The 25,561-nt window shown below is 39.1% G+C and overlaps 1 protein-coding gene across 9 annotated transcripts in view; it reads left to right on the top strand.

The window, feature by feature from the left end:
* Gyf (GIGYF family protein Gyf) overlaps positions 1–25,561 on the top strand; it is a 915,224-nt gene that overhangs the window by 827,458 nt on the left and 62,205 nt on the right. For all 9 annotated transcript variants that reach the window (XM_090381591.1, XM_090381590.1, XM_090381592.1 and 6 more), the window contains one exon: positions 16,064–16,110. In XM_090381591.1, the coding sequence (XP_090237717.1) occupies positions 16,064–16,110 (47 nt within the window). The remainder of the gene's footprint in view (positions 1–16,063; positions 16,111–25,561) is intronic.

Here is a 25,561-nt window from a genome sequence, read left to right as displayed (position 1 = left end):
TTTTTTTTTTTTTTTTCCTGCCTTATACGTTTACATTGGTTTCTTAAGATGTTGTATGTTTCAATTTTGGCATTTACCTTTGCTGGTGGCCAATCCAATTTTTTGTTGGCCTTTGGAAGTGTTTACTTGCCTGGTTCACCCTCCACCGGAGTGTATCCAGCTCTGGGCAGCACCAAGGAATTGTCTAAGATCCGGGTTGTTTATTTCTAGTGGAGGTGTCAGCTGCTTCAGTAATGGTATTTGTAAGTCTCATGACCTATTCATTTGGATGAACAGGTCAAAGAGGCCTGTATCTCTTCTTCTTCATCATCAGCCATTATCAATCCACTAAAGGATGAAGGCCTCTTCAGCAACTTTCCAGTTCCTTTTGTTTTGTGCAATGGCCATCCATTTACTATCCACAAACTGACGAATTTCATCTGTCTCTCTGTCATGGTCTTCAGGTTTACTTCTAGCTCCTCTTGGGTACCATTCTGTTATTCTCTTAGTTCATCTGTCATTGTGTTCTGCACAAGACCATTTTAGTGATAAGAATGTCCTTTACTGAGTTTGCTGAGACAGTATTTAAATTCTATACAGTGGGACCAACTGATGATGTTACCAATAGCAAATTCAAAATGGGAAGCATTCAAAGAACTTATCTTGGAAGCTACTAGGCTTTACATACCAACTAAGAAATGTTGTTCAAGGTTTAGGCCTAAATGGATGTCAGATGAACTAATGAGACATATGGCAGAGAAGAAAAATGCATGGGATACATACAAATTAACACGTGACACAGAAGCCTATGATAGATACAAGTTGATCTGTAACCAAGTTACAAAGGAGGTTAGGCAGGCGAAGGCAGATTATGAGAAATCTTTGGCAAGGGATGCAAAGAAAAACAGCAAACAGTTCTTTACTTATGTAAACTCTAGAAGGAAGGGGATGAATCAGATTGGTCCACTTGATATCGATGGGTCAACTGTTGATGATTCTGCTCAGGTAGCTAACAAACTAAATGAATATTTTGCATCGACATTCACACATGAGGAGTTATTCAGCGAGGGGAATGCCAGAGGTGTATTCAACTCTGGCAGTAAGCTAGAGAATCTTGTAATAACTGAGAGTAAAGTGGAGGAGAAATTGTTGAAGATAAATACAAGAAAGGATCTATCCAGTTATATTAAAGGAGGCAGCAAAGGAAGTAAACAAACCCTTAGCCATAATTATGAGAGTACCCATGGACTGGAGATGTGCAAATGTGACCCCAATTCACAAAGGAGGATCAAAGGGCGACACAAGTAATTATAGACCTGTTAGTTTAACTTCTGTTCCCGGAAAATTAATGGAGGCACTGGTTAAAGAAGCACTGCAGGATCATCTAGACAAGACTTCAGTTATAGCTCAGACACAGCATTGTTTTGTTAAGGAGAAGTCTTGCCTGACCAATTTGATTGGATACTATGATGCAGTCACAAAAGAACTGGATGCAGGGAATAACTTTGATATTATATACTTGGATCTTAGAAAGGCTTTTGATACTGTTGCACCTGGAAGACTGCTGCACAAATCGGAGCAGTGTGGCATTGGAGGCAAATTGCTGCTATGGATAAAGGGGTAGTTGAGGGGGAGAAGACAGAGTGGTAATCAATGGACACTGCTCATCGTGGACTAATGTTATTAGTGGAGTCCGTCAGGGTTCAGTATTGGGTCCATTATTGTTTTCTGTATTTATAAATGATATTGATGGTGGTATATCAAGCTTAATATCCAAGTTTGCAGACGATACAAAGGTTGAGCAGATGGGCTGAGAGGTGGCAAATGAAGTTTAACATTGACAAATGTAAAGTACTACATATGGGAAACAGCAACCCCAGAGCAACGTATCAACTCTGTGGTACTACACTGACAGTGGTAGAGAATGAAATTGACCTGGGGGTAGTTGTGCAGGCAGATATGAAGTTTTCTTAGCAGTGCAGACGGGCTGCAAGAGTAGCTCATGGTGTATTGTCAATGATATATAGGAATTTTTCTAGCAGGGATAAGGAGGTGATTATTCCCTTGTATAAGGCAATGGTCAGGCCACACCTAGAGTACAATCGGTCCTCGTATAACACGTGTTTACATTACACGAATTCGATCATACACGATTTATAAATAGGGGAACGTTATCTTATATAACACGAACCGAATTCGCTTATGTACGATTCGCCTTTGTGTTTACAAGAAATGGCAGTCGAACGTGGAATCACTCCAACCGAACGCAACACGATAGGAATGAAGAAGATTCTGAAAATGTATTTATGTGTTTTATATCAGTGAAGGGGAAACACATTTCACCATAATAACGTAAAAATCAACACAATTCCAGCTATCGATATAATCGCAAATGCAATCAGGTGGAGTTTACTACCAGTTTATAACAGATTCCACTAGCAGAAACGAAACTGGAAATTGTTTTTATTGTTTTATGGTAGTAACCCCCAGAAATGTGCTTTAGTAAAATGTGGGGTGTTAATAGTGTATCTCGGCCTTTACCGTGTTGTTTATTCTCTTGCTATATGCGCACAGCTTGGTTTATGTGTATTAAGCGTGCCTCCTCGTTTTGTAATTGCGCTTTATTCCCTAAAAATTAATAAAATACTTAAAAGGTGTGAAAAGGAAACGTCCTGGCGAAGACACTGCAGATTCAGAGAGAGAAAAAAAAAGCAATATCGATAAACAGAGGCAGACTGGATCAAAAATTCTTACCCGGGAAAATTTATAGTGGCCTCGTACTAAGGTTTATGGCCAAAATCACACCGGCCTCCGGCCCACCGGGATTTCCTGGGTAAGGCTTATGGCCAGTCCGCCTCTGTCAATAGAGAAAAAAATATGAAATTGTGAAACGCTTTGAGCGAAATGAAAGACCATGTGATATTGCACATGCTACAGACCTAAATGAGGCAATGCCGAGAATTACAAAGAATGCGGAGAAAATAAAAATAACTTTCATAGCGGGAACAACTCAAAGTGTAATTAAAATCCATTAGATTAAGAAACAAAAAATTGGAAGAGATGGAACGGCTGTCATCTGTTTGGATAGAAAATCAAACAAAAAACAAGTTTGCTTACGATAGAAGCAAAAGCATTAGCAATATTTTATTACGTAATAAAATACGTAAGCATTTTATTACGACTTACGTATTATACTTACGTATAATTTATACTTACGTATTATAAAATACGAAAGTATTTTATTACGTAATAAATTTTATTTAATATAATAAATTTTTCACGAATAAAATACATATGTTATTCGTAAAAATACTTTTTAATATTAAAAATACTTTTATTATAATATAATAAATAATAAAAAATATTTATTTTTTATTATTTATTATATTATAATTAAAAATATTGTATTTTTTATTACGTATTTTATAACGATTAAAATTACCCGATTATTTATTGTGTTTGGTAATGTTTTGGTTCCAAATGTGTGTTCAATCTTGGGTGGTCGGCACATAACCCCACTTTTCCCATAGGGCCTGTTGTTTATATTGCACGATTTTGCATTGCACGAGGGTTTCTAGGAACATAACTATCGTGCTATACGAGGACAGACTGTACTGTATACAGGTCTGGAGGCTCATTTCAAGAAAGATGTAGAGATGCTGGAACGAGTACAGAGAAGGGCAACAAGATTAGTGAATGGAACAAAGGGGTGCTCTTACGAAGAAAGGCTTAAGTTTTGCAAATTACAGTGTCTGGAGACCAGGCACCAGCGAGGTGATCTGATAGAGGTGTATAAAGCCTTGAATGGTTTGAGCATGCTCAATGCTGATGGGATTCTTCCTCTTGCTCAGAATAATCACCTGAGAGGGCATAAATTCAAATTGAGGAAAGACGGATGTAGGATAGACGTGAGGAAATTTGCCTTTAGCCAGCGGGTGGTTGTTTGGTGGAACAGACTTCCATCCCTTGTCGTGGAAGTTGATAGCCTAAATAAGTTTAAGGCTCAGCTGGACAGGTATTTCAAACGAACAGAAGGGTGAAGTGGAAGTGGTTATTTTTTATTTATTTATTTTTTTTTTTTTTGGCTGATGCTGCATAAGCTTGCTTTCTTGCATCAAATGCCTCTGCTAATGCTAATATGATGGGAAGAACATCCTTCCTCATGTAAATCGACAATAGCACTCTTTCTTCGTGGCATCAACTGCACATAACTTGCCATCCTGACACAAGCAAGGAATGACTGCAACTCTTGCAGAGCATGCTTATATAGCTGAAAGTAACAGCTGATACAATATTACATCATCACCTAAGTGTGTCAGTCTTATCTGATGCAATCTGTAAGAAATACTGCCATATACTTACATTATTCGGATGACAATTACTATTTTAAGATGTGATGCACTTTCTTTAAACACCAGTGTGTGTCTGCTAGGATTTCATTCCTGCATTTACTTTTGTCAAGATCAAAAAAAATATTGGTGATTCTAGTTTTGGGTTTATCTGTTCTTAATCCTAGGTCTGTTACTACATGATTATTCCTGATTTTATCAGCATCCTCCTTGCTTATTTCTTCTGTGATTACACTGGTGTTGCCTTTTTTTCATGAGACTGTTTATTTTGACATTTTTAAACTGCTGTTCTAGATTTTTAGTGATAGCAACTTTGACAGCTTCACTAGAGTCAGGTTTACTGTCCTCTGCGGGTCTAAATATTATGCAATTTTGATCTCTCTATTGAAGAGTCATCATAGTCTGACGCTTGGTAAATTTCAGTATGAGTTGATTTGCCTTTGCTACTTGTGCATGTGATTCAGAACGTTGCTACTTTTGTTCTTCCCATCTAAACAGGACTGCAGTTATATTTCAGTTACAGCATGGGATTGTTAAAGGGAGAATTTTTTTGACCAATTTTATTGGATACTGTGATGTAGTAACAAAGGAACTGGGTGCAAAAAAACAATTTTGACACCATAAACTTGAATTTCAAGATTCTTTGAAATTGTTGCAAATAAAAGACTGCTGTACACTTTGGATAAAGGAATGGTTGTGTGGGAGAAGACAGTGAGTGATTATCAATGCGCACTGCTCTTTGTGGACTAATGTTATTAGTGGAGTCCCACAGGGTTCAGTGCTGGGCTCATGTTGTGGTCAATATTTAGCATTAGCATTAGCATTAGTAGAGGCATATGATGCAAGAAAGCAAGCTTATTCAGCATCAGCCAAAAAAAAAAGAAAAAAAAAAAAAAAAAACAACCACTACTCCCATTTCACCCCTCAATTCGTTCGAAATACCTGTCCAGCTGAGCCTTAAATTTGTTTAGGCTATCAACTTCAACAACAAGCGATGGAAGTCTATTCCACAAACCAACTGCCCGCTGGCTAAAGGCGAATTTCCGCACATCTATCCGACATCCGTCCTTCCTCAATTTGAATTTATGCCCTCTCAGGTGATTATTCTGAGCAAGAGGAAGAATTCCATCGGCATTGAGCATGCTCAAGCCATTCAAAGCCTTGTACACCTCTATCAGATCACCTCGGCGATGCCTAGTCTCCAGGCTCTGTAATTTGCAAAACTTAAGCCTTTCTTCGTAAGAGCAACCCTTTGTTCCATTCACTAATCTTGTTGCCCTTCTCTGTACTCGTTCCAGCAGCTCTACATCCTTCTTGAAATGAGGCCTCCAGACCTGTATACAGTACTCAAGGTGTGGCCTGACCAATGCCTTATACAAGGGAATAATCACATCCCTGTCCCTGCTAGAAAAATTCCTGTATATCATTGACAAGACACCATGAGCTACTCTTGCAGCTCGTCTGCACTGCTCAGAGAACTTCATATCTGCCTGCACAATTACCCCCAGGTCCTTTTCATTCTCTACCACTGTCAGCGTAGTACCACAGAGTTGTTGATGAAGGTATGTCAACCTTAATGGCTAAGTTTGCAGATGATATAAAGGTTGGCAGAGTGATTAATAATGGTAATCAAGGTAAGCCACTGTAATAAGATTTTAAAAAATTGGGCTGAAATATGGTAGTTAAAGTTTAACATTGACAAATGCAAAGTACTGCATATGGGTGGTAGTAATCCTATTAGAAATGGCAGTTGAAGTTTAACATTGAAAAATGCAAAGTACTGCATATAGGTAACAGTAATCAAAAATTAACATTAACTGTCTGGTACGATGCTGAGTGTAGTTTAAAATGAAAAATACCTGGGGGTAATTGTGCAGTCAGATGTGAAGTTCTCTGAGCAGTGTAGATGGCTGTCAGGACAGTTTATCAGGTTTTGTCAGTGATAGGCAGAAACTTTGCTGCCAGCGGGGATAAGAGCAGGATTATCCCTTTGTACAAGGTCATGTTTAGGCCACATCTCGAGTACTGTATACAGGCCTGGAGGTCTTATTTTAGGAAGTGTGTAGTTCTGCTGAAGGGTGCTCTTACCAAGAAAGGCTTTGGTTTTGCAAATTGGAGTGTCTGGTGACTAGGCACCTGCAAGGAAATCTGATTGAGGTGTTTAAAGCCTTGAATGGATTGAGTAAGCTCAATATTGATTGCATTCTTCCTCTTTCTTAGACTAACATAAGGAAAGGCAGAAATTCATATTAAAGAAGGATGGTTGCCGATAGATAGATGAGCTGAAGTTTGCCTTCAGCCGGCAGATGTTTGATTGCTGTTACAAACTTCCATCTGTTGTTGTGGTAGATGTGGGCAATTTGAATAATTTCAAGGAAATACTGGACAAATTCTTGGAGAGGATGGATGGGGGTGCTTTTTTTTTTCTATATATGCTGATGCTCTATAAACTTGTGTTGTTATGTCATTTGCCACTATTAATACTGATGCTACAGACCATTTCAAGAAGCTGAACTCACCCTGGCTTTAAGTGTACTTATAAACACTATTCCACATCAGAATGGAGTTCACTGTACAATGATAAAACATCTCTCTACTGAAACTGGAGTCTTGTATTATACAACTGAATTTTTTTTAGCAACACCTATCCATCTGCTTGGAGACATGCACTCATCTTTCCTATTCCTGAGAAAGACTTGTCCATTCTAAAGAACTATAATCACATATATTCATAATAAATTGCTTAAGTAAAATACTCGAGCTAATAGTGTGCCAAAGACTCACTTGGCTGCTAGAGAAATGGAAGACATTATCAACAAGATAATTTGGTTTTAGGAGCTGATCCACAATGGATCTGCATGCTTGGGTAGAAACCAAAATTAGAAATGTTTTCATTAGAAAACAGCATTTATTTATGGTGATTTTGAAAATGCTTCTTGAATCTGCATGGTGTGATGGAATTCCTCAGTCTTTATGAAGCTAGCTTTAGAGGTAACATCCCCATATTTATACATAATTTCCTTGCATTAAGAACTTTTCATGTCTGCTAAGGGACATCAACAGCCTTAAGAGTACATGTAGGAATCCCTCAAGGTTCAGTCTTGAGTGTGATACTCTTTGCAAGTAGAGTAAATTAATCTAACTAAAGACATTCCTTCAACCACTGATGTGTACACATGCTGTTGACTTATCTGTCTTATATCAATCCAAAGTAATATGCTACTGAAAGGCAATTACAATTGGCAGTTAGTAAAATTCAAACTTGGATGGACTGCGACGGATTTTTGGTTCCCAGCCAAGAATCAACCATTGTCCATTTCTGTAAGTTGTAAACTCTGCACATAGATCCGATCATACAAAGCATTGATAATAAATAACAAGACTGTGCACATAGCCACTACACATCAAGTGCCACCTGTGAAACAAAGGCACAGTAGTTGACCTTGAATCTTCCCTAGTTGTAGGCCAAATCACTTTCCAGCATGCTCATTCACTTTGCAGTAAGACAGGTTTTTATTACCTTGTGTGCTTGCAGTTTGTTGGAAAAATGACAGACAGAAGAATCAATCCATGAATGAACCTCAAATTTTTAAAAAAATTAAAGGAAACAAACACCAACTGAAAGTTATGATTTGGGGAAGATATTATGTCAAGAGCTCACATGTTTGAATGGCATAAAAGATTTTTAGAAGTAACAGAGAATGTGAACAATTGATCAGTCCAGTAACTATGAAAACAAATGAAAATGTGGAACGGGTAAGGATGTTGATTAGAATTGATGATCCTTTAACCATTAGAATGGTTGCATCAGAACTCAATATGAACGAGTTAGACAAAATTTAACTAAAAATTTAGGCATGAGAAAAGCGTGTGCCAAAGTGGTGCCAAAAATTTCAAGTAAAGACAGAGAATGAGAAGTTTATGATGTTTTGAAAAAAAGTGAAGAAGATCCAGACTTTGAGTTCTGTAATTACTTGTGATGAACATTTGTTCCAGTATGACCCAGAAATTAAAAGACAATCAGTGCAAGGAAAGACAAAACCCCAGATCAAAAAAAGCAAGAATCTCAAAATCAAAACCATGCTTCTTGGTTCCTTCATATTAAAGGAATTATTACAGCTGAATACACCTCACCAAATCAGACTGTTAAGCAAACGTACTAGATCAAAGTTCTGACAAGGCTACATGAAAAAATTCAAAGAAAGAGACTTGAATTTTGGATGGATGGTTGGATGCTCCAGCACACAACACACACTCTCTGTTCACCAGTTTCGGTCAAAAAAAATAATCCTTGTATTTTTTTTTTTATGTAAACCCCAAACACAAGAGGTGTTATAACCTATAGTACTTAGTACCGTGCTTGGGGTGGAGGTTGAGAAGACGAAAGAAGATATTTGTTAACATTGGACTTGAACTTCTGTAGACAGTAATTTTCAGGAAATACATATAAAGGAAGGTTGTTCCAGAAAACGGCAGTTGAATGAGTAAACGAGGAAGATGAAAAGTTGGTTCTGTGAGTTTGAAGTTGGACACTAAATGGATGTTGGCTGGTGGTGGCACGTGTTCAGACTGTTTTGAAAGAGAGAGCGGAAATTATAGAAGCTAATTCAGAAGAACAGTGCCCATGGAAGTATCTGTAGAAGAGGCATGCAGCAGAAACAGTATGTCTATGAGACAGCGGTTGCAGAGACTCTGTTAGAGATGAGTCATTAATTAACCTAACTGCCCTCTTCTGAATGGAATCAAGAAACCTGAGAGAGGTTTTGGGGGCACCACCCCAGATGTGGGAACAATATTCCATGGCAGAAGAAGGATTTGCGATTTATAGAGTGAGCGGCTGTTTGGAAGAAAAGTAACGCTGAGAGCGAAAGAGAAAACCAAGTTTTTTAGATGCAGAAGAAGCAATATTTGTAATGTGGTTGTGCCAAAAACATTAGAAGTCAGGGTAATCCCCAAAAGAGAGAGATCATTTTGCCTAGAAATCGGAGTGTCACTAAAGATGAGCATAGGAGCAGAAGAATCCGTTTTGCGAGATATAAGACAAGACTGAGTTTTAGAAGGGTTGAAATCAACTAAATTGTCTTTGCCCCACTGGAGAATTACATGAAGATCGGCATTTAAGGAATTGGTAGCAGATTTTTGAGAAGTTGAAGCTGATTAAGCAGGACAAGGTTTCTCAAAATGGAAAGTGGAATGCAATGTGCTATCATCGGCAAAACTATGGATAGGATTTCCAGTCAATGGAAGAAGGTCATTAATATACAAGAGGAAAAGAGTGGGGAAAAGAACTGAACCTTGGGGGACACCGGCATTAGTGGAGAAGTTAGAAGATAGAGAGCCATCTACCATCACCCTCAGTGAGCGATCAGAGAGAAAACTGGATAACCAATAACTAAAATCAGTTGGCAATCCATAAGATGGAACCTTGTTTAGAAGACCTTTATGCTAAACACGATCGAAAGCCTTTGAGATGTCAAGAGAAACTACTTGTGTTTCACCGAACCTTTCCATTGAATTAGTCCATAAATGGGTAACATAAGCCAGAATATCACCAGTGGATCGACACTGACGGAATCCATACTATCGATCGTTGATCGGATGGAAGGTTTCTAGGTAGTTTAAAATTTGGCGGTTAGTTGATTTCCCCATTACTTTAGAAAGAGTAGAAGTAATTGCAATGGGACGATAATTGGATGGGAGGGATTTGTCACCCTTTTTAGGAATTGGCAGGATATGAGCAAATTTCCAAGCAGAAGGAAAAACACCTTTGGAATAAGAAAGTGAAAAAAAGGCGGCAAAGAATAGGAGTAAGTTCAGGAGCACAAGTTTTGAGAACAAGTGGAGAAATACCATCGGGACCTGGAGCTTTCTTAGCATCAAGATTCGTCAAAATCCTTCTGACATCCTTTTGACAGAAGACCACAGGAGGCATTGAATGGAGCGTGTTGGGACTAGTGGGAGGTGTTTTACCAAGATCGTTAATGCATGAATTGAAAAAAAAATGGGATGCTAGCAGGTCAGCTTTATCCTTGGCTGAAGTGACAACAGAACCATCTGATTTGGACAGAGGTGGGAGCAGAGATGGGCAAAAGTTGCGACCAATAGCTTTGGCAAGAGACCAGAATAATCGGCTACCATTAGGGCAAGAAGCAAGTTTTCTACTCTTAGCCTGTTCAAACTCAAGTTTGGACTGATTAATAACTGCTTTACAATTGTTGCGAGCTTTGGTGTAGGCAGAAAATGAAACTGAAGAATTAGAAACAAGCCAATTACGATATGCAACATTCTTCTCTTGAACAGGCTTAGCACATTTATTGGAAAACCAAGGTTTAGATAAAGGACGAGATTTTAAAGTGGAGTGTGGGATAAAGGATTCCATTCCTGCAAGAATAATTTCACTGACACGATCTGAGCAAACGTTGACATCAGGAGTTTTGAAACAGTAATCCGACCAAGGAAAAGAAGAAAAGAAGTCTCGCAGATCATCCCATTTTGCATTCTTGTAATGCCAAACAACACGAGGTTGGGAATAGCCATGAGATAAAGGTTCCATTGGAGAAGAGACAATCACCAAGTTGTGATCTGAAGTGCCTAAAGGACCGTTCACTTCGACCGTGTACTTAGAAGGGTTGTTTGTGAGAAAAAGATCAAGCGTATTGGCTGTATGATTCGGATTGTCCGGTATTCTTGTAGGTAAATGAACAATCTGTGCTAGGTCATTAGTAATTGCAAAAGCCTCAGCATCTCGACCTGCTGGACCAGTGTGACCAGAAAATGGAGGCCAGCTGGAGTTGTGAACATTAAAATCACCATGGAAAATAACCTCGCTATTAGAAAAGTTGGACTGGAGAAAGTCAAGTCGCGAAGAGAGGAATTGAAAGAGCTCCAAGTGTGATTAGTGTAGTTGGAAAAATGGTAGAGACAACAGATGAATTTGACACAATGAGGTAGAGAGATTTTAATCCAGAGAAGATCAAAGAGAGGAGATTCCAAATTGCCAATCTTTGACAGGGAATATCAGAATGGACATATGCACAAGTACCACCTTTGGGCGAAAAGAATCATACAGCAAATAATTTGGGCATCTGTGATGAGCAGTAGTTGAATCAACCGATAACTGAGATTCTCTCAGAAAACGTACATGGGGTTTGGCAGACTGGAAGTGGAAATGGACATCGTTGAGATTAGAATTGAGACCACGTATATTTGTGAAATGAATTAGGAAATGCTTGGGAGGTTTAGATCTTTTAGCAGATAAGCTTAATCTATTAGTTTGACAATTCATGGTGTATTCAATAAAGTGGGTGGGACATGCTGTATGAAGTAATGAAATTTTTGGATATGGTATACACATGGTAAGAATATACCCAGATCCTTGACATAACGTGGCCTCGACAATGCTCCCTGCATACACACTACTCGGACTCCCTGCAGTCACTATCTGGCAGAGTAGAAGTAGCAAGATTATATACTAGCTGATCCGGAAGCCTCCTAGAGAGTTACCAATAGGTTCGGTCCGGTGTACTAACTAGCGGCTGGCCAGTTAACACCGTTTTAGAGCTGTACCCTCGAAATGTAAGGAATATTGGATCTCACCACGATGTTCATCATAACCTCAAAAGTCATCAATTATACTGCATGATGGAAGAGATAGGGAAGGGTTGACCGGAACTTAGCTCTAGTGACTAAACATGGGTTCCACCACTTCAAGCCTCCAATAAACAAAGTGGTGGTATTGCACCGGTTGATTAGAGTCATCTACCACCTAGTACTGCCTGGTAACATAGAGGGGCGGCGTTCCTCCATGTGGTGTGGTCACCACACCTGGACTCCTGCTTACGTTGGTTCACACTGGATGGTCACCCACCATGTACTTGTGCATGAAGGTTATACCCAGGATTACTAACAGTCCCACCATCATGAAGGTGCAAGCAGGGGATTTGGCTATCACAGACTGTCCGGACTTTGCCGAAATTGGGTCCACTTGACTTGAGTGTTACCTGAATATCGGTTCCATCAGCGTTTTAGACTCACAGGTAGCAAGTACAGCTTGTCTGGTTTATCTGACAGAATGTCTGTGACTACCACAAGGACCAATATAAGGGGATAATTAAATTAAACTTTCTCACCTCCTTATCCCTGCTAGAAAAATTCCTCTATGTCATTGACAAGACACTATGAGCTACTCTTGCAGACCGTCTTCCATGCTCAGAAAACTTCATATCTGCCTGCATGATTACCCCCAGGTTCTTTTCGTCCTCTACCACTGTCAGTGTAGTACCAGAGTTGATACGTCACTCTGGGGTTGCAGCTTCCCATATGTAGTACTTTACATTTGTCAATGTTAAACTTCATTTCCCACCTCTCAGCCCATCTGCTCAACTTTTCTAGATCCTGTTGCAGCAGCTGACATTCATATCGTCTAAAAAAATTTGGACATTAAGCTTGATATACCATCATCAATATCATTTATAAATACAGAAAACAACAATGGACCCAGTACTTAACACTGAGGGACTGCACAATGAGCAATGTCCATTGATTACCACTCTCTGTGTTCTCCCACTCAACTATCCCTTTATCCATAGCAGCAATTTGCCTCCAATGCCACACTGCTCCAATTTGTGCAGCAGTCTTCCATGTGCAACAGTATCAAAAGCATTTCTAAGATCCAAATATATGATATCAAAGTTATTCCCTGCATCCAGTTCCTTTGTGACCACATCATAGTATCCAGTCAAATTGGTCAAGCAAGACTTACTCTTAACAAAACCATGCTGTGTCCGAGCTATAACTGAAGTCTTGTCCAGATGATACTGCAGTGCTTCTTTAACCAGTACCTCCATTAATTTTTCTGGAACAGAAGTTAAACTAACAGGTCTATAGTTACTTTTGTTGCCCATTGATCCTCCTTTCTGAATTGGGGTCACATTTGCATATCTCCAGTCCATGGGTACCTCTCCTGAGTCCAAAGAAGCTCTCATAATTATGGCTAAGGGTTTGCTTACTTCCTTTGCTGCCTTCTTTAATATAACTGTATAGATCCCGCCCACCCAGGGTGCCTTTTTTATGTTTATCTTCAAAAATTTCTTCTCCACTTTCCTCTCAATTATTACAAAATCATCCAGCTCATTGCCCGAGTTTAAATCACCTCTGGCATTCCCTTCCCTGAATAACACCACATGCGTAAATGTAGATGCAAAATACTCATTTAGTTGGTTAGCCCCCTGCGCAGCAGCATCAACAGTTGAACCATCAATATCCAGTGGACCAATCTGATTCATCCCTTTCCTTCTACAGTTTACATATGTAAAGAACGCTTTGTTGTTTTTCTTTCCATCCCTTGTGAAGGATTTCTCATAATCTGCCTTTGTCTGCCTAATCTCCTTTGTTACAGACCAGCTTATATCTATCATAGGCTTCCATGTCACCCATTAATTTATATGTATCCCATGCATTTTTCTTCTCTGCCACATGTCTCATTAGTTCATCTGACATCCATTTAGGCCTAAACATTGAACAATATTTCTTAGTTGGTATATAAAGCCTAGTAGCTTCCAAGATAAATTCTTTGAATGCTTCCCATTTTGAATTTGCTCTTGGTAACATCATCAGTTGGTCCCACCGTATAGAATTTAAATACTGTCAGACCACGATAGTCACCTTTACGAAAGCAAAAACCCTTCCCTTTACCCCTGATGGTAGTTACCTCTTTGAGTAAATCCCACTTCAGCACACTGGGATCACTGCCACCTAGTAGTTCCTTTATCTGTAGATTCTTAATGCATGAAGAATCACTACTGATAATCAGATCAAGAGTATTACTCCCTCTAGTTGCCACCAGAACATGTTGATGTAAAAAACAATCGCACAAAAGCCTTGCTAGTGTGTGTGTGTCGAGCCCACAAATTCCAGACAATATCTGGGGAATTAAAATCCCCCATTATAAGACTCTCTGATTTACTGGCCCACTCTATTTCCCTGTACAGTTCCTTATTATACTCATCAGAGTCATTAGGCCTATAACACTCTCCTACTCTCAATTTTGATCTCCCAATGCTTATGTCACACCAAACTGACTCGACACTGCACTGTCCAGTGATGTTGACTGGCTTCCCTTCATTGGATTTTGTGTTTATTAACTAATAGTATAACCCCTCCTCCCTTCCTATCTTGTCTATCCTTCCTGTACACATTGTACTCCCAAAATTTCAGTTCTGCATTTCTTTTATCTGTGTGACACCACATCTTGATATCCCAACAATATCTGCCTTTGATGTTCTGAGCAATACCTCAAATTCATCAAATTTATTTACCAAACCCCTAGCACTGGTGTACATGCAAGTATCCATGCACCTGTTCCTATTCTTAGCTACCCTAAGACAACCCATGTGTTTAATTGTACTGCAATGACTCCCAGCAGTCTCTGAAATACCCTGCATCTTGTTTTCCAGGCTGCTGTTCATTCCAATAGAAACAGTGCAAGAATCACTTTCACCTCTGCCAGTGGCTACTGTTAATCTATTAGTCCTTGTATCCCCCTCCCCAAGCTAGCACTTTTCCGACCCACCTAACACTGCCTCGATAACATCAGCAAATATTCTTGCACCCTTTCTATTTAAGTGTATCCGATCCCTGTAGAAGCAGTCTCTCCTGTTAACAAGTACAGACCAGGCTGAGAAAAATTCTATCCCTTCAGTCTTGCACAATCTTTGCAGGGCCGAATTTATCGAAAAGACTTTCATCATTAGCCATGTCATGCTGATATCCATCTGAGAACCCTGGGTATGCCAAGCCCATACTCACCAGATGTGAGCCCCTGGGGCCACCCTTTGTATAAGGCAGTGGTCAGGCAATGCCTTGAGTACTGTGTACAGGTCTGAAGCCCTCAATTTAGGAATGATGTAGAGTTGCTAGAATGAGTACTGAGAAGATGAACAAGGCTTGTGGGTGGGAACAAAGGAGGTGCTCCTATGAATAAAGGCTTACGTTTTGCAAATTGCAGTGTCTGGTGACTAGGCACCTGCTAGGTGATCTGATTGAGGTGTATAATGCCTTTAATAGATTGAACAAGATTAATTTTTTTATGGGATTCTACTTCTTGCTCAGATTATGTATTTGAGGGGGCATAAATTCAAATTGAGGAAAGACAGTTGTCGAATAGATGTGTGGAAATATGCGTTTAGCCAGCAGGTAGTTGATTGCTGGACACACTTACATCTATCATTGTGGAAGTTGATAGCCTAAATAAATTGAAGGTGGATGTAGACAAACTTTTGATGGATGGATGGGTGAGATAGGAAGAGTTTTTTTTTTTTTTTTTTGGCTGATGCTGTATAAGCTTGCTTTTTTGCATCAAATTCCTCTGCTAATGTTTGCACTCCCCTGTTGGTTCTGATATAAGCTCCTCCTGTAGTCAAAAGTTGGCAGATATGACTATTTTTTTTGTGAGATTCATCAGAACCAAATTATGATATCGTGGTCAAGATTTTAATGTATTAAAATTATAACCTAATCCAAGTGTGTTTGTATTGAAAAGTACAGTCAGTGGTGCCAAGAGTCATGTTTTGAGACAGTACTGATTTTTTTTCTGTATTTATAAGGGTAAATAAAAAACTATATTTAGCCTTGATATAAATGATTTTTTATCTAATATATTGAAGATTTATCATTTTTCTTTTATATAGATTTTTTGATTATGTCAATTACATATATTTTTTTTTCTACCCCACCAGTTCCAACTTTTGCTGCATTTTTAAAAGATGTTGAATCTCCCTATGAGGTACGTAAATTTCCATTAAATAATTTAAGCTAGTTCAAAATAACTAAGTTGATTCACTTAAGAAGACACTTTTGTAATTTTATTTCTGATTTAACAAAATTATAACAGACTTTGCTTTTCATCCAGTCAATAAAATATTTATATATCATGTTGAATTCCTAATGTAAATGAATGGAATATATAACATTTGGGGGTTTTTTGCATTTAATGATCCTTTACAAATTATAGCTTGCATTCTTGTTTGCAGCATTTTATTTTGTACCCATATAGACACTATGATGTATGGAAGCAACTAAAGAAAGAAAGGAATGGAAAATTTCATGTATCTGCCCAGTCTCGTTTTAAATATAAATAAGCCCTTCAGTTCTACACAATATTTTTGACAATTTGTCCCATTATCTATTTAACTTTTGATTAAAAAAAGAAACAGTTTTTTTAATTCTCCTTATGTCATCTAGTTTGTGCCAGAAGGTCCACTGTGCCAATATAGTGGTGTTTACTATGTAGAAACTTCAGTTTTTTCACAATAGATAAATCCCATATTCAGACTTCTGCATATAATAGATGTATACTGTGTAACATTACAATAAATAATGAACCATCAAGACAAGTTGCATATACTGCAAATTATAGATTCCCAGATGTTATAAATTTTACCTAAAATACTTATTACTTCTGTTTAACAGTACCTGGATTCAAAAGAAAAAAAAATAATTGAAGAGAAAAGGCTGGCCGTTGCCTCACCAGGCCAGCCTTTAATCCAGGATTAAGAAATCAGTAACATCCCTCATCCAGAAATTGAATGACAAATCTACGAAGCCCAAATATAGCCAAATCCCTACACTGGAATTGTTATGGGTTCCAGAAAAATACTGATTTCATCAAAATCTGGTCATCAAAATAAGTTCTGGTCGACCCTTCCCCATCTTTTCTATCATGCAGTATGACTAATGACTTTTGAGGTTATGATGGACATCATGGCGAGATCCAATCTTCCTTACATTTCAAGAGTACAGCTCTAAAACGGTGTTCGCAAGCCGACCGCTAGTTAGTGCACCAGAATGAATCTACTGGTAACTCTCTAGGAGGCTTCCAGATCAGCTAGTGTATAATCTTGCTACCTCTACTCTGCCAAATAGTGATTGGAGGGAGTCCGAGTAGTGTGTATGTGGAGGCCATTGTGAAGGCCACATTATGTCAAGGATCTAGATATATTCTTATCATATTTATACCATATCCAAAAATTTCATTACTTCATAGAGAATGTCTACCCCCCCACACTTACTATTGAATACACCATGAATTGTCAAAGTAATAGAGGAAGCTTATCTGCAAAAAGATCTACACTGCCCAAACACTTCCTAGTTCATTTCACAAATATATGTGGTCTCAGTTCTAATCTCAGCAATGTCCATTTCCACTTGCAGTCTGCCAAACCCCATGTACTTTTTCTAACAGAATCTCAGTTATTGGTTGATTCAACTACTGCTCAGCTCAGTTGCCCAAATTATTCACTGTATGATTCCTTTCTCTTCAAAAGTGGTACTTGTGCATATGTCTGTTCTGATTTTCCTGTCAGAGACTTGGTAATTTGGAATCTTGTCTTTTCAATCTTCTCTGGCTTAAAATCTCTCTACCTCATTGTGTCAAATTCATATGTTGTCTCTACCATTTTTCCAACTACACTAATCACACTTGGAGCTCTTTCAATTCCTCTCTTCGCGACTTGACTTTCCCCAGTCCAACTTTCCTAACAGAGAGGTAATTTTCCTTGGTGATTTTAATATTCACAACTCCAGCTGGCTTCTGATTTCTAGTCACACTGACCCAGCTGGTCAAGATGCTGAGTCTTTTGCAATTACTAATGATCTTGCACAGATTGTTCATTTACCTACAAGAATACCAGACAATCGTAACCACACATCCAACACCCTTGATCTTTTTTTCACAAAGTACCCTTCTAAGTACGCAGTCGAAGTGAGTGGTCCTTTAGGCAGCTCAGATCACAATTTGGTGATTGTCTCTTCTCCAATGGAGCCTTTATCTCATGGCTATTCCCAACCTTGTATTGTTTGGTATTACAAGGTGCAAAATGGGATGACATGCAAGATTTCTTTTTTTTTTTTTCCTTGGTCGGATTACTGTTTCAAAACTTCTGATGTCAACATTTGCTCATATTGTATCAGTGAAATTATTCTTGTAGGAATGGAATCCTTTATTCCACACTCCACTTTAAAATCTCATCCTTTATCTAAACCTTGGTGTTCAATAAATGTGCTAAAGCTGTTCAAAAGAAGAATATTGCATTGTGGTAATTGGCTTGTTTCTAATTCTTCAGTTTCATTTTCTGCCTACACCAAAGCTCGCAACAATTGTAAAGCAGTTATTAATCAGTCCAAACTAGAGTTTGAACAGTCTAAGAGTAGAAAACTTGCTTCTTGCCTTAATTGTAGCCAAGCATTCTGGTCTCTTTCCAAAGCTATTGGCCGCAACTTTTGCCCATCTCTGCTCCCACCTCTGTCCAAATCAGATGGTTCTGTTGTCACTTCAGCCAAGGATAAAGCTGTCCTGCTAGCATCCCATTTTCCTTCCAACTCGCGTATTAATGATCGTGGTAAAACACTTCCCACTATTCCCAACACGCTCCATTCAATGCCTCCTGTGGTTTTCCGTCAAAAGGATTTTGACGAAACTTGATACTCGGAAAGCTCCAGGTTCTGATGGTATTTCTCCACTTGTTCTCAAAATCTGTGTTCCTGAACTTACTCCTGTTCTTTGCTGCCATTTTTCACTTTCTTATTCCAGAGGTATTTTTCCGTCTGCTTGGAAATTTGCTCATATCCAGCCAGTTCCTAAAATGAGTGACAAATCCCTCCCATCCAGTTACTTCTACTCTTTCTATAGTAATGGAGAAATCAATTAAGCACCAACTCTTAAACTACCTGGAAACCTTCAGTCTGATCCACGGATGATATTCTGGCTTATGTTACCCGTTTATGGACAAATTCAATGGAAAAGATCAGTGAGACACAAGCAGTTCACAAAGTCAAGCTCTTGACTTCACAAAAGCTTTTCATCATATTTGGCATAAAGGTCTTCTAAACAAGCTTTCATCTTATGGTTTGCCAACTGTTTTTTGTAATTGGTTATGCAGTTTTGTCTCTGATTGCTCGCTGAGGGTGATGGTAGATGGCTCTCTGTCTTATAACTTCTCCACTAATGCTGGAGAACCTTAAGTTCTTTCCCCCACTCTTTTCCTCTTGTATATTAATGACCTTCTTTCATTGACTGGAAATCCTATCGAGAGTTTTACCGATGATAGCACATTGCATTCCACATTCCAGTTTGAGAAACCTAGCCCTGCTCAGTCAGCTTCAACTTTTAGACTTAAATTTCGATCTCCAAGTAATTTGCCAGAGGGGCAAAGACAACTTAGTTGATTTCAATCCTTCTAAAACTCAGTCTTGTCTTATATGTTGGAAAAAGGATTCTTCTGCTCCTATGCTTATCTTTGGTGACACTCCAATTTATATGCAAAATTATATATCTCTTTTGAGGATTACCCTGGATTTGCACAAGCGCATTACAAATATTGCTTCCTCTGCATCTAAAAAACCAAGTTTTTTAGATGCAGCGGAATCAATATTTGTAGTAAGGCCGTTACTTTTTTTCCAAACTGTTCACTCTGTACAAATCGCAAATCTGCCCTACCATGGAATATTGTTCCCACATCTGGGGCAGTGCAAACCACAACCTCTTTCAGAGGCAATTAGGTTAATTAATGACTCATCTCTAACAGAGTCTCTCCACTCGCTGTCTCACATGAGGCATAGGATGGTGACGGAATATACGTGCGGAAGTTTGCCTTCAGCCAATGGGTGGGTTTCTGCTTCATGCCTTTTCTACAGATACTTCCATGTGCACTATTCTTCTGAGTTGGCTTCTATAATTCTCTCTTTCAAAACAGTCCGAACATGTCCCACCACCAGCCAACGTCCATTTACTGTCCAACTTCAAACTCTCAGAACCAACTTGTCATCTTCTACGTTTATTCATTGAACTGCCGTTTTCTGGAACAGCCTACCTTCATACATTTTTTCTGAAAATTATAGTCTACAGAAGTACAAGTTTAGTGTCAACAAAAAATATTTTCTTTCTTCTTCTTCTCAACCTCAACCCAATTGTAGTACTAAGTACTACAGGTTCTAATACCTCTCATGTTTGGGATCTTCATTTGAAAAAAAAAAAAAATTAGACTTGCAGCTGTTTGTAATAAATGTGTTTTGGGACTTGTGAAACATTTCCAAAATAACTCAACCAAAAACTAAAGAACAGAAAGTTGTACAAGCAAAGAGAATTAAAAGCAAGAAATATGATGATCTTGTACTTACATGTACTGTTATTCTAGCACTACATGTAGGTACAAAATCTACATCAGCTGTTCCATCAACAGTTAAAAACCAGATACCTGAACTGCCATATATGACCCAAGCTCATACAGCAACAGCAAAAAAAAAAAAAAAAAACTTCCCACATCACCAATAGTTTGTTTAATTTTTCCTTGAATTTATTCAAACTACTCCAAATCATCATATGGAAGTTTGTTCCAACAGTCATCTGGCTGATGGTGAACCTTCCACATATCTATCCTGCAATGATCCATTCTCAACTTTGAGAATATATGCCCATTTATTTGAATATATGCCCATTCTAGTCTGGTCTAATCAAGAATAAGAATGCAGCAGAGACTCAGTGCAACCTCCCACTTTGAGTACAAATAACACACACACACATGCATGGAGACTGCCCACACAGCACAAATTCCTGTTAGTCCAAACTGTAAGGTAATAATCCAGCCTATTCAAAAGTTTGTATATCTGGAAAACAGGAAAGAAAATATATAAGTAAAATTTGAAGTAACTTATCAAAAAACTAGGAAAGAAGTTTTACTCACTGTGCCAAAATATTCTAGGTGGTAGATGACTCTCATCAACCGGTGACATACCACCACTTTGCTTATTGGAGGCTTGAAGTGGTGGAACCCATGTTTACTCTAGAGCTAAGTTCCGGTCAACCCTTGACTATCTCTTCCATCATGCAGTATGATTGATGACTTTTGAGGTTATGATGAACGTCATGGCGAGATCCAATATTCCTTACATTTCGAGGGTACAGCTCTAAAACGTATTTGCAGGCCGGCTGCTAGTTAGTACACCGGACTGAACCTATTGGTAACTCTCTAGGAGGCTTCCGGATCAACTAGTGTATAATCTTGCTACTTCTACTCTGCCAGATAGTGACTGGAGGGAGTCCGAGTAGTGTGTATGCGGGGAGCATTATCGAGGCCACATTATGTCAAGGATCTGGGTATATTCTTACCACATGTACGCCATATCCAAAAATTTCTTTACTTCATACAGCATGTCCCATCTACTTTTTCTTACTATTGAATACACCATGAATTGTCAAACTAATAGAGCAAGCTTATCTGCGAAAAGATCTAAACTTCCCAAGGACTTCCTAATTCATTTCACAAATATACGTGGTCTCAATTCTAATTTCAACGATGTCCATTTCCACTTCCAGTCTGCAAAACCCCATGTACTTTTTCTGACAGAATCTCAGTTATCGGTTGATTCATCTACTGCTCATCTCAGATGCCCAGATTATTTGTGTATGATTCCTTTCGCCTCAAAGGTTGCACTTGTGCATATGTACGTTCTGATATTCCCTGTCAGAGACTTGGGAATTTGGAATCTCCTCTCTTTGATCTTCTCTGGCTTAAAATCTCTCTACCTCATTGTGTAAAATTCATCTGTTGTCTCTACCGTTCTCCCAACTCCACTAATCACTTGGAGCTCTTTGACTTCCTCTCTTTGCAACTTGACTTTCTCCAGTCCAACTTTCCTAACAGTGAAGTAATTTTCTTGGGTGATTTTAATGTTCACAACTCCAGCTGGCTTCTGTTTTCTAGTCACACCGACCCAGCAGGTCGAGATGCTGAGGCTTTTGCAATTACTAATGACCTAGCACAGATTGTTCATTTTCCTACACGAATACTGGACAATCAATCCTAATCATACAGCCAATACGCTTGATCTTTTTCTCACAAACAACCCTTCTAAGTACACGGTCGAAGTGAACGGTCCTTTAGGCACTTCAGATCACAACTTGGTGATTGTCTCTTCTCCAATGGAACCTTTATCTCATGGCTATTCCCAACCACGTGTTGTTTGGCATTACAAGAATGCAAAATGGGATGACTTGCGAAACTTCTTTTCTTCTTTTCCTTGGTCGGATTACTGTTTCAAAACTTCTGATGTCAATGTTTGCTCAGATCGTGTCAGTGAAATTATTCTTACAGGAATGGAATTCCTTATCCCACACTCCACTTTAAAATCTCGTCCTTTATCTAAACCTTGGTTTTCCAATAAATGTGCTAAGGCTGTCCAAGAGAAGAATGTCGCATATCGTAATTGGCTTGTTTCTAATTCTTCAGTTTCATTTTCTGCCTACACCAAAGCTCGCAACAGTTGTAAAGCAGTTATTAATCAGTCCAAACTAGAGTTTGAACAGGCTAAGAGTAGAAAACTTGCTTCTTGCCCTAATGGTAGCCGAGTATTCTGGTCTCTTGCCAAAGCTATTGGTCGCAACTTTTGCCCAACTCTGCTCCCACCTCTGTCCAAACCAGGTTCTGTTGTCACTTCAGCCAAGGATAAAGCTGACCTGCTATCATCCCATTTTTCTTCCAGCTCATGTATTAATGATCTTGGTAAAACAACTCCCACCATTCCCAACACGCTCCATTCAATGCCTCCTGTGGTCTTCCGTCAAAAGGATATCAGAAGGATTTTGATGAATCTTGATGCTGAGAAAGCTCCAGGTCCTGATGGTATTTCTCCACTTGTTCTCAAAACCTGTGCTCCTGAACTTACTCCTATTCTTTGCTGCCTGTTTTTTCACTTTCTTATTCCAAAAGTGTTTTTCCTTCTGCTTGGAAATTTGCTCATATCCAGCCAGTTCCTAAAAAGGGTGACAAATCCCTCCCATCCAATTATCGTCCCATTGCAATTACTTCTACTCTTTCTAAAGTAATGGAGAAATCAATTAACCGCCAACGCTTAAACTACCTAGAAACCTTCCGTCTGATCAACGATCACCAGTATGGATTCCGTCAGTGTCGATCCACTGGAGATATTCTGGCTTATGTTACCATTTATGGACTAATTCAATGGAAAGGTTCAGCAAAACACAAGTAGTTGCTCTTGACATCTCAAAGGCTTTTGATTGTGTTTGGCATAAAAGTCTTCTAAACAAGCTTCCATCTTATGGTTTGCTAACTGTTTTTAGTAATTGGTTATCCAGTTTTCTCTCTGATCGCTCACTGAAGTTGATGGTAGATGGCTCTCTGTCTTCTAACTTCTCCACTAATGGCGGTGTCCCCCAATGTTCAATTCTTTCCCCCACTCTTTTCCTCTTGTATATCAATGACCTTCTTCCATTGACTGGAAATCCTATCCATAGCTTTGCCGATGATAGCACATTGCATTCAACTTTCCATTTTGAGAAACCTTGTCCTGCTCAATCAGCTTCAACTTCTCGAAAATCTGCTACCAATTCCTTAAATGCCGATCTTCAGGTAATTCTCCAGTGGGGCAAAGACAACTTAGTTGATTTCAACCCTTCTAAAACTCAGTCTTGTCTTATATCTCGCAAAAAGGATTCTTCTGCTCCTATGCTTATCTTTAGTGACACTCCGATTTCTAGGCAAAATGATATATCTCTTTTGGGGATTACCCTGACTTCTAATCTCTCTTGGCACAAGCACATTACAAATATTGCTTCCTCTGCATCTAAAAAACATGGTTTTCTCTTTCGCTCTTGGCGTTACTTTTCTTCCAAACATCTGCTCACTCTGTATAAATCGCAAATCCGCCCTGCCATGGAATATTGTTCCCACATCTGGGGTGGTGCCCCCAAAACCTCTCTCAGGCTTCTTAATTCCATTCAGAAGAGGCCAGTTAGGTTAATTAATGATTCATCTCTAACAGAGTCTCTCCACTCGCTTTCTCATAGATGCACTGTTTCTGCTGCATGCCTCTTCTACAGGATACTTCCATGGGCACTGTTCTTCTGAATTGGCTTCTATAATTCCTGCTCTCTCTTTCAAAACAGTCCAAACACGTGCCGCCACTAGCCAACATCCATTTACTGTCCAACTTCAAACCCACAGAACCAACTTTTCATCTTCCTCATTTATTCATTCAACTGCTGTTTTCTGGAACAACCTTCCTTCATACGTATTTCCTGAAAATTACAATCTACAGAAGTTCAAGTCCAATGTCAACAAATATCTTCTTTCGTCTTCTTAACCTCAAACCCAAGCACGATACTAAGTACTATAGGTTCTAATACCTCTCGTGTTTGGGGTTCACATAAAAAAAAAAAAAATTCATATGCAGCTTCAACCCAAAAAAATACAAATCGGAAGGTACCCGAAAAAAGAATTCTGCACCACCAACCATTTTGATTGCTGGTTTGGCTGAAGTCCTCAGAGATCAAGTAAATAATATTCTGACCACCCACCAACTGCTACTAACCTTTCCGAATGAAAAATTGAAGAACATTGGCACATAGAAGCCAGTGAACTCTTTGTCAACAGACGTGGAAATCAATTATACCACTTATCTTGAAACCATTGAGATACAGAGGAAGATATTGATACTCCACATCCCATACCCCTCGTGCATGGTGTTGTGACCACCATGCCCACAGCTAAAGTTTCAGGCTAACAAACAGGAATCTGGCATGTTTGCTGTGTGCCGTCCCATGGAAATTGAGATGGGGGGATCCTGGTGCTTGAGGGGGCCCAGCTACAACGTACCAGGAGAGATTGCTTCTACAGGGATGGGATACTCTTAAATAGAAAGGGTGCAAGAGTGTTTGCTGATGCTATAAAGGCAGTGTTGGGTGGGTCGGAAAACTGCTAGCTTGGGGGGGGGAACACAGATAAAAAGTTTAAAAGTAGCTGCAGGCAGTGGTGAAGGTGATGCTTGCTCTTATTCTATTAGAATGAGCAGCAGCCTGAAGCGAGGGATGCTTGGGATTCTGGTACTGATGGCAGTGCACAAATGCTAGAAGTATAGTAAATAAATTTGATGAATTTCAAGATTGATGAGGAGTACAAAGGGATCCTATCAGTAGAGGCTTAAGTTCTGCAAATTGCAAGGACTGGAGACTAGGCACCTATGAGGTGATCTGATTGAGGTGTATAAGGCCTTGAATGGGTTGAGCACAATGAATTCTGATGGGATTCAGAAATCTGCTTGCTCAGCTTACGAACCTGAGGGGGCATAAATTCAAATTGAGGAAAGACAGTTATAGAATAGATGTGCAGAAGTTTGCCTTTAGCCAGCAGGTGGTTTATTGCTGTAATAAACTTCCATCTATC

This window comes from Mastigoproctus giganteus, chromosome 9, assembly GCF_048544385.1.
Source record: "Mastigoproctus giganteus isolate SK-2022 chromosome 9, ASM4854438v1, whole genome shotgun sequence".
Classification (NCBI taxonomy): Eukaryota; Metazoa; Arthropoda; class Arachnida; order Uropygi; family Thelyphonidae; genus Mastigoproctus; species Mastigoproctus giganteus.
The sequence above is the reverse complement of the archived record's forward strand: the minus strand, read 5'-3'. Positions and strand labels throughout refer to the sequence as shown.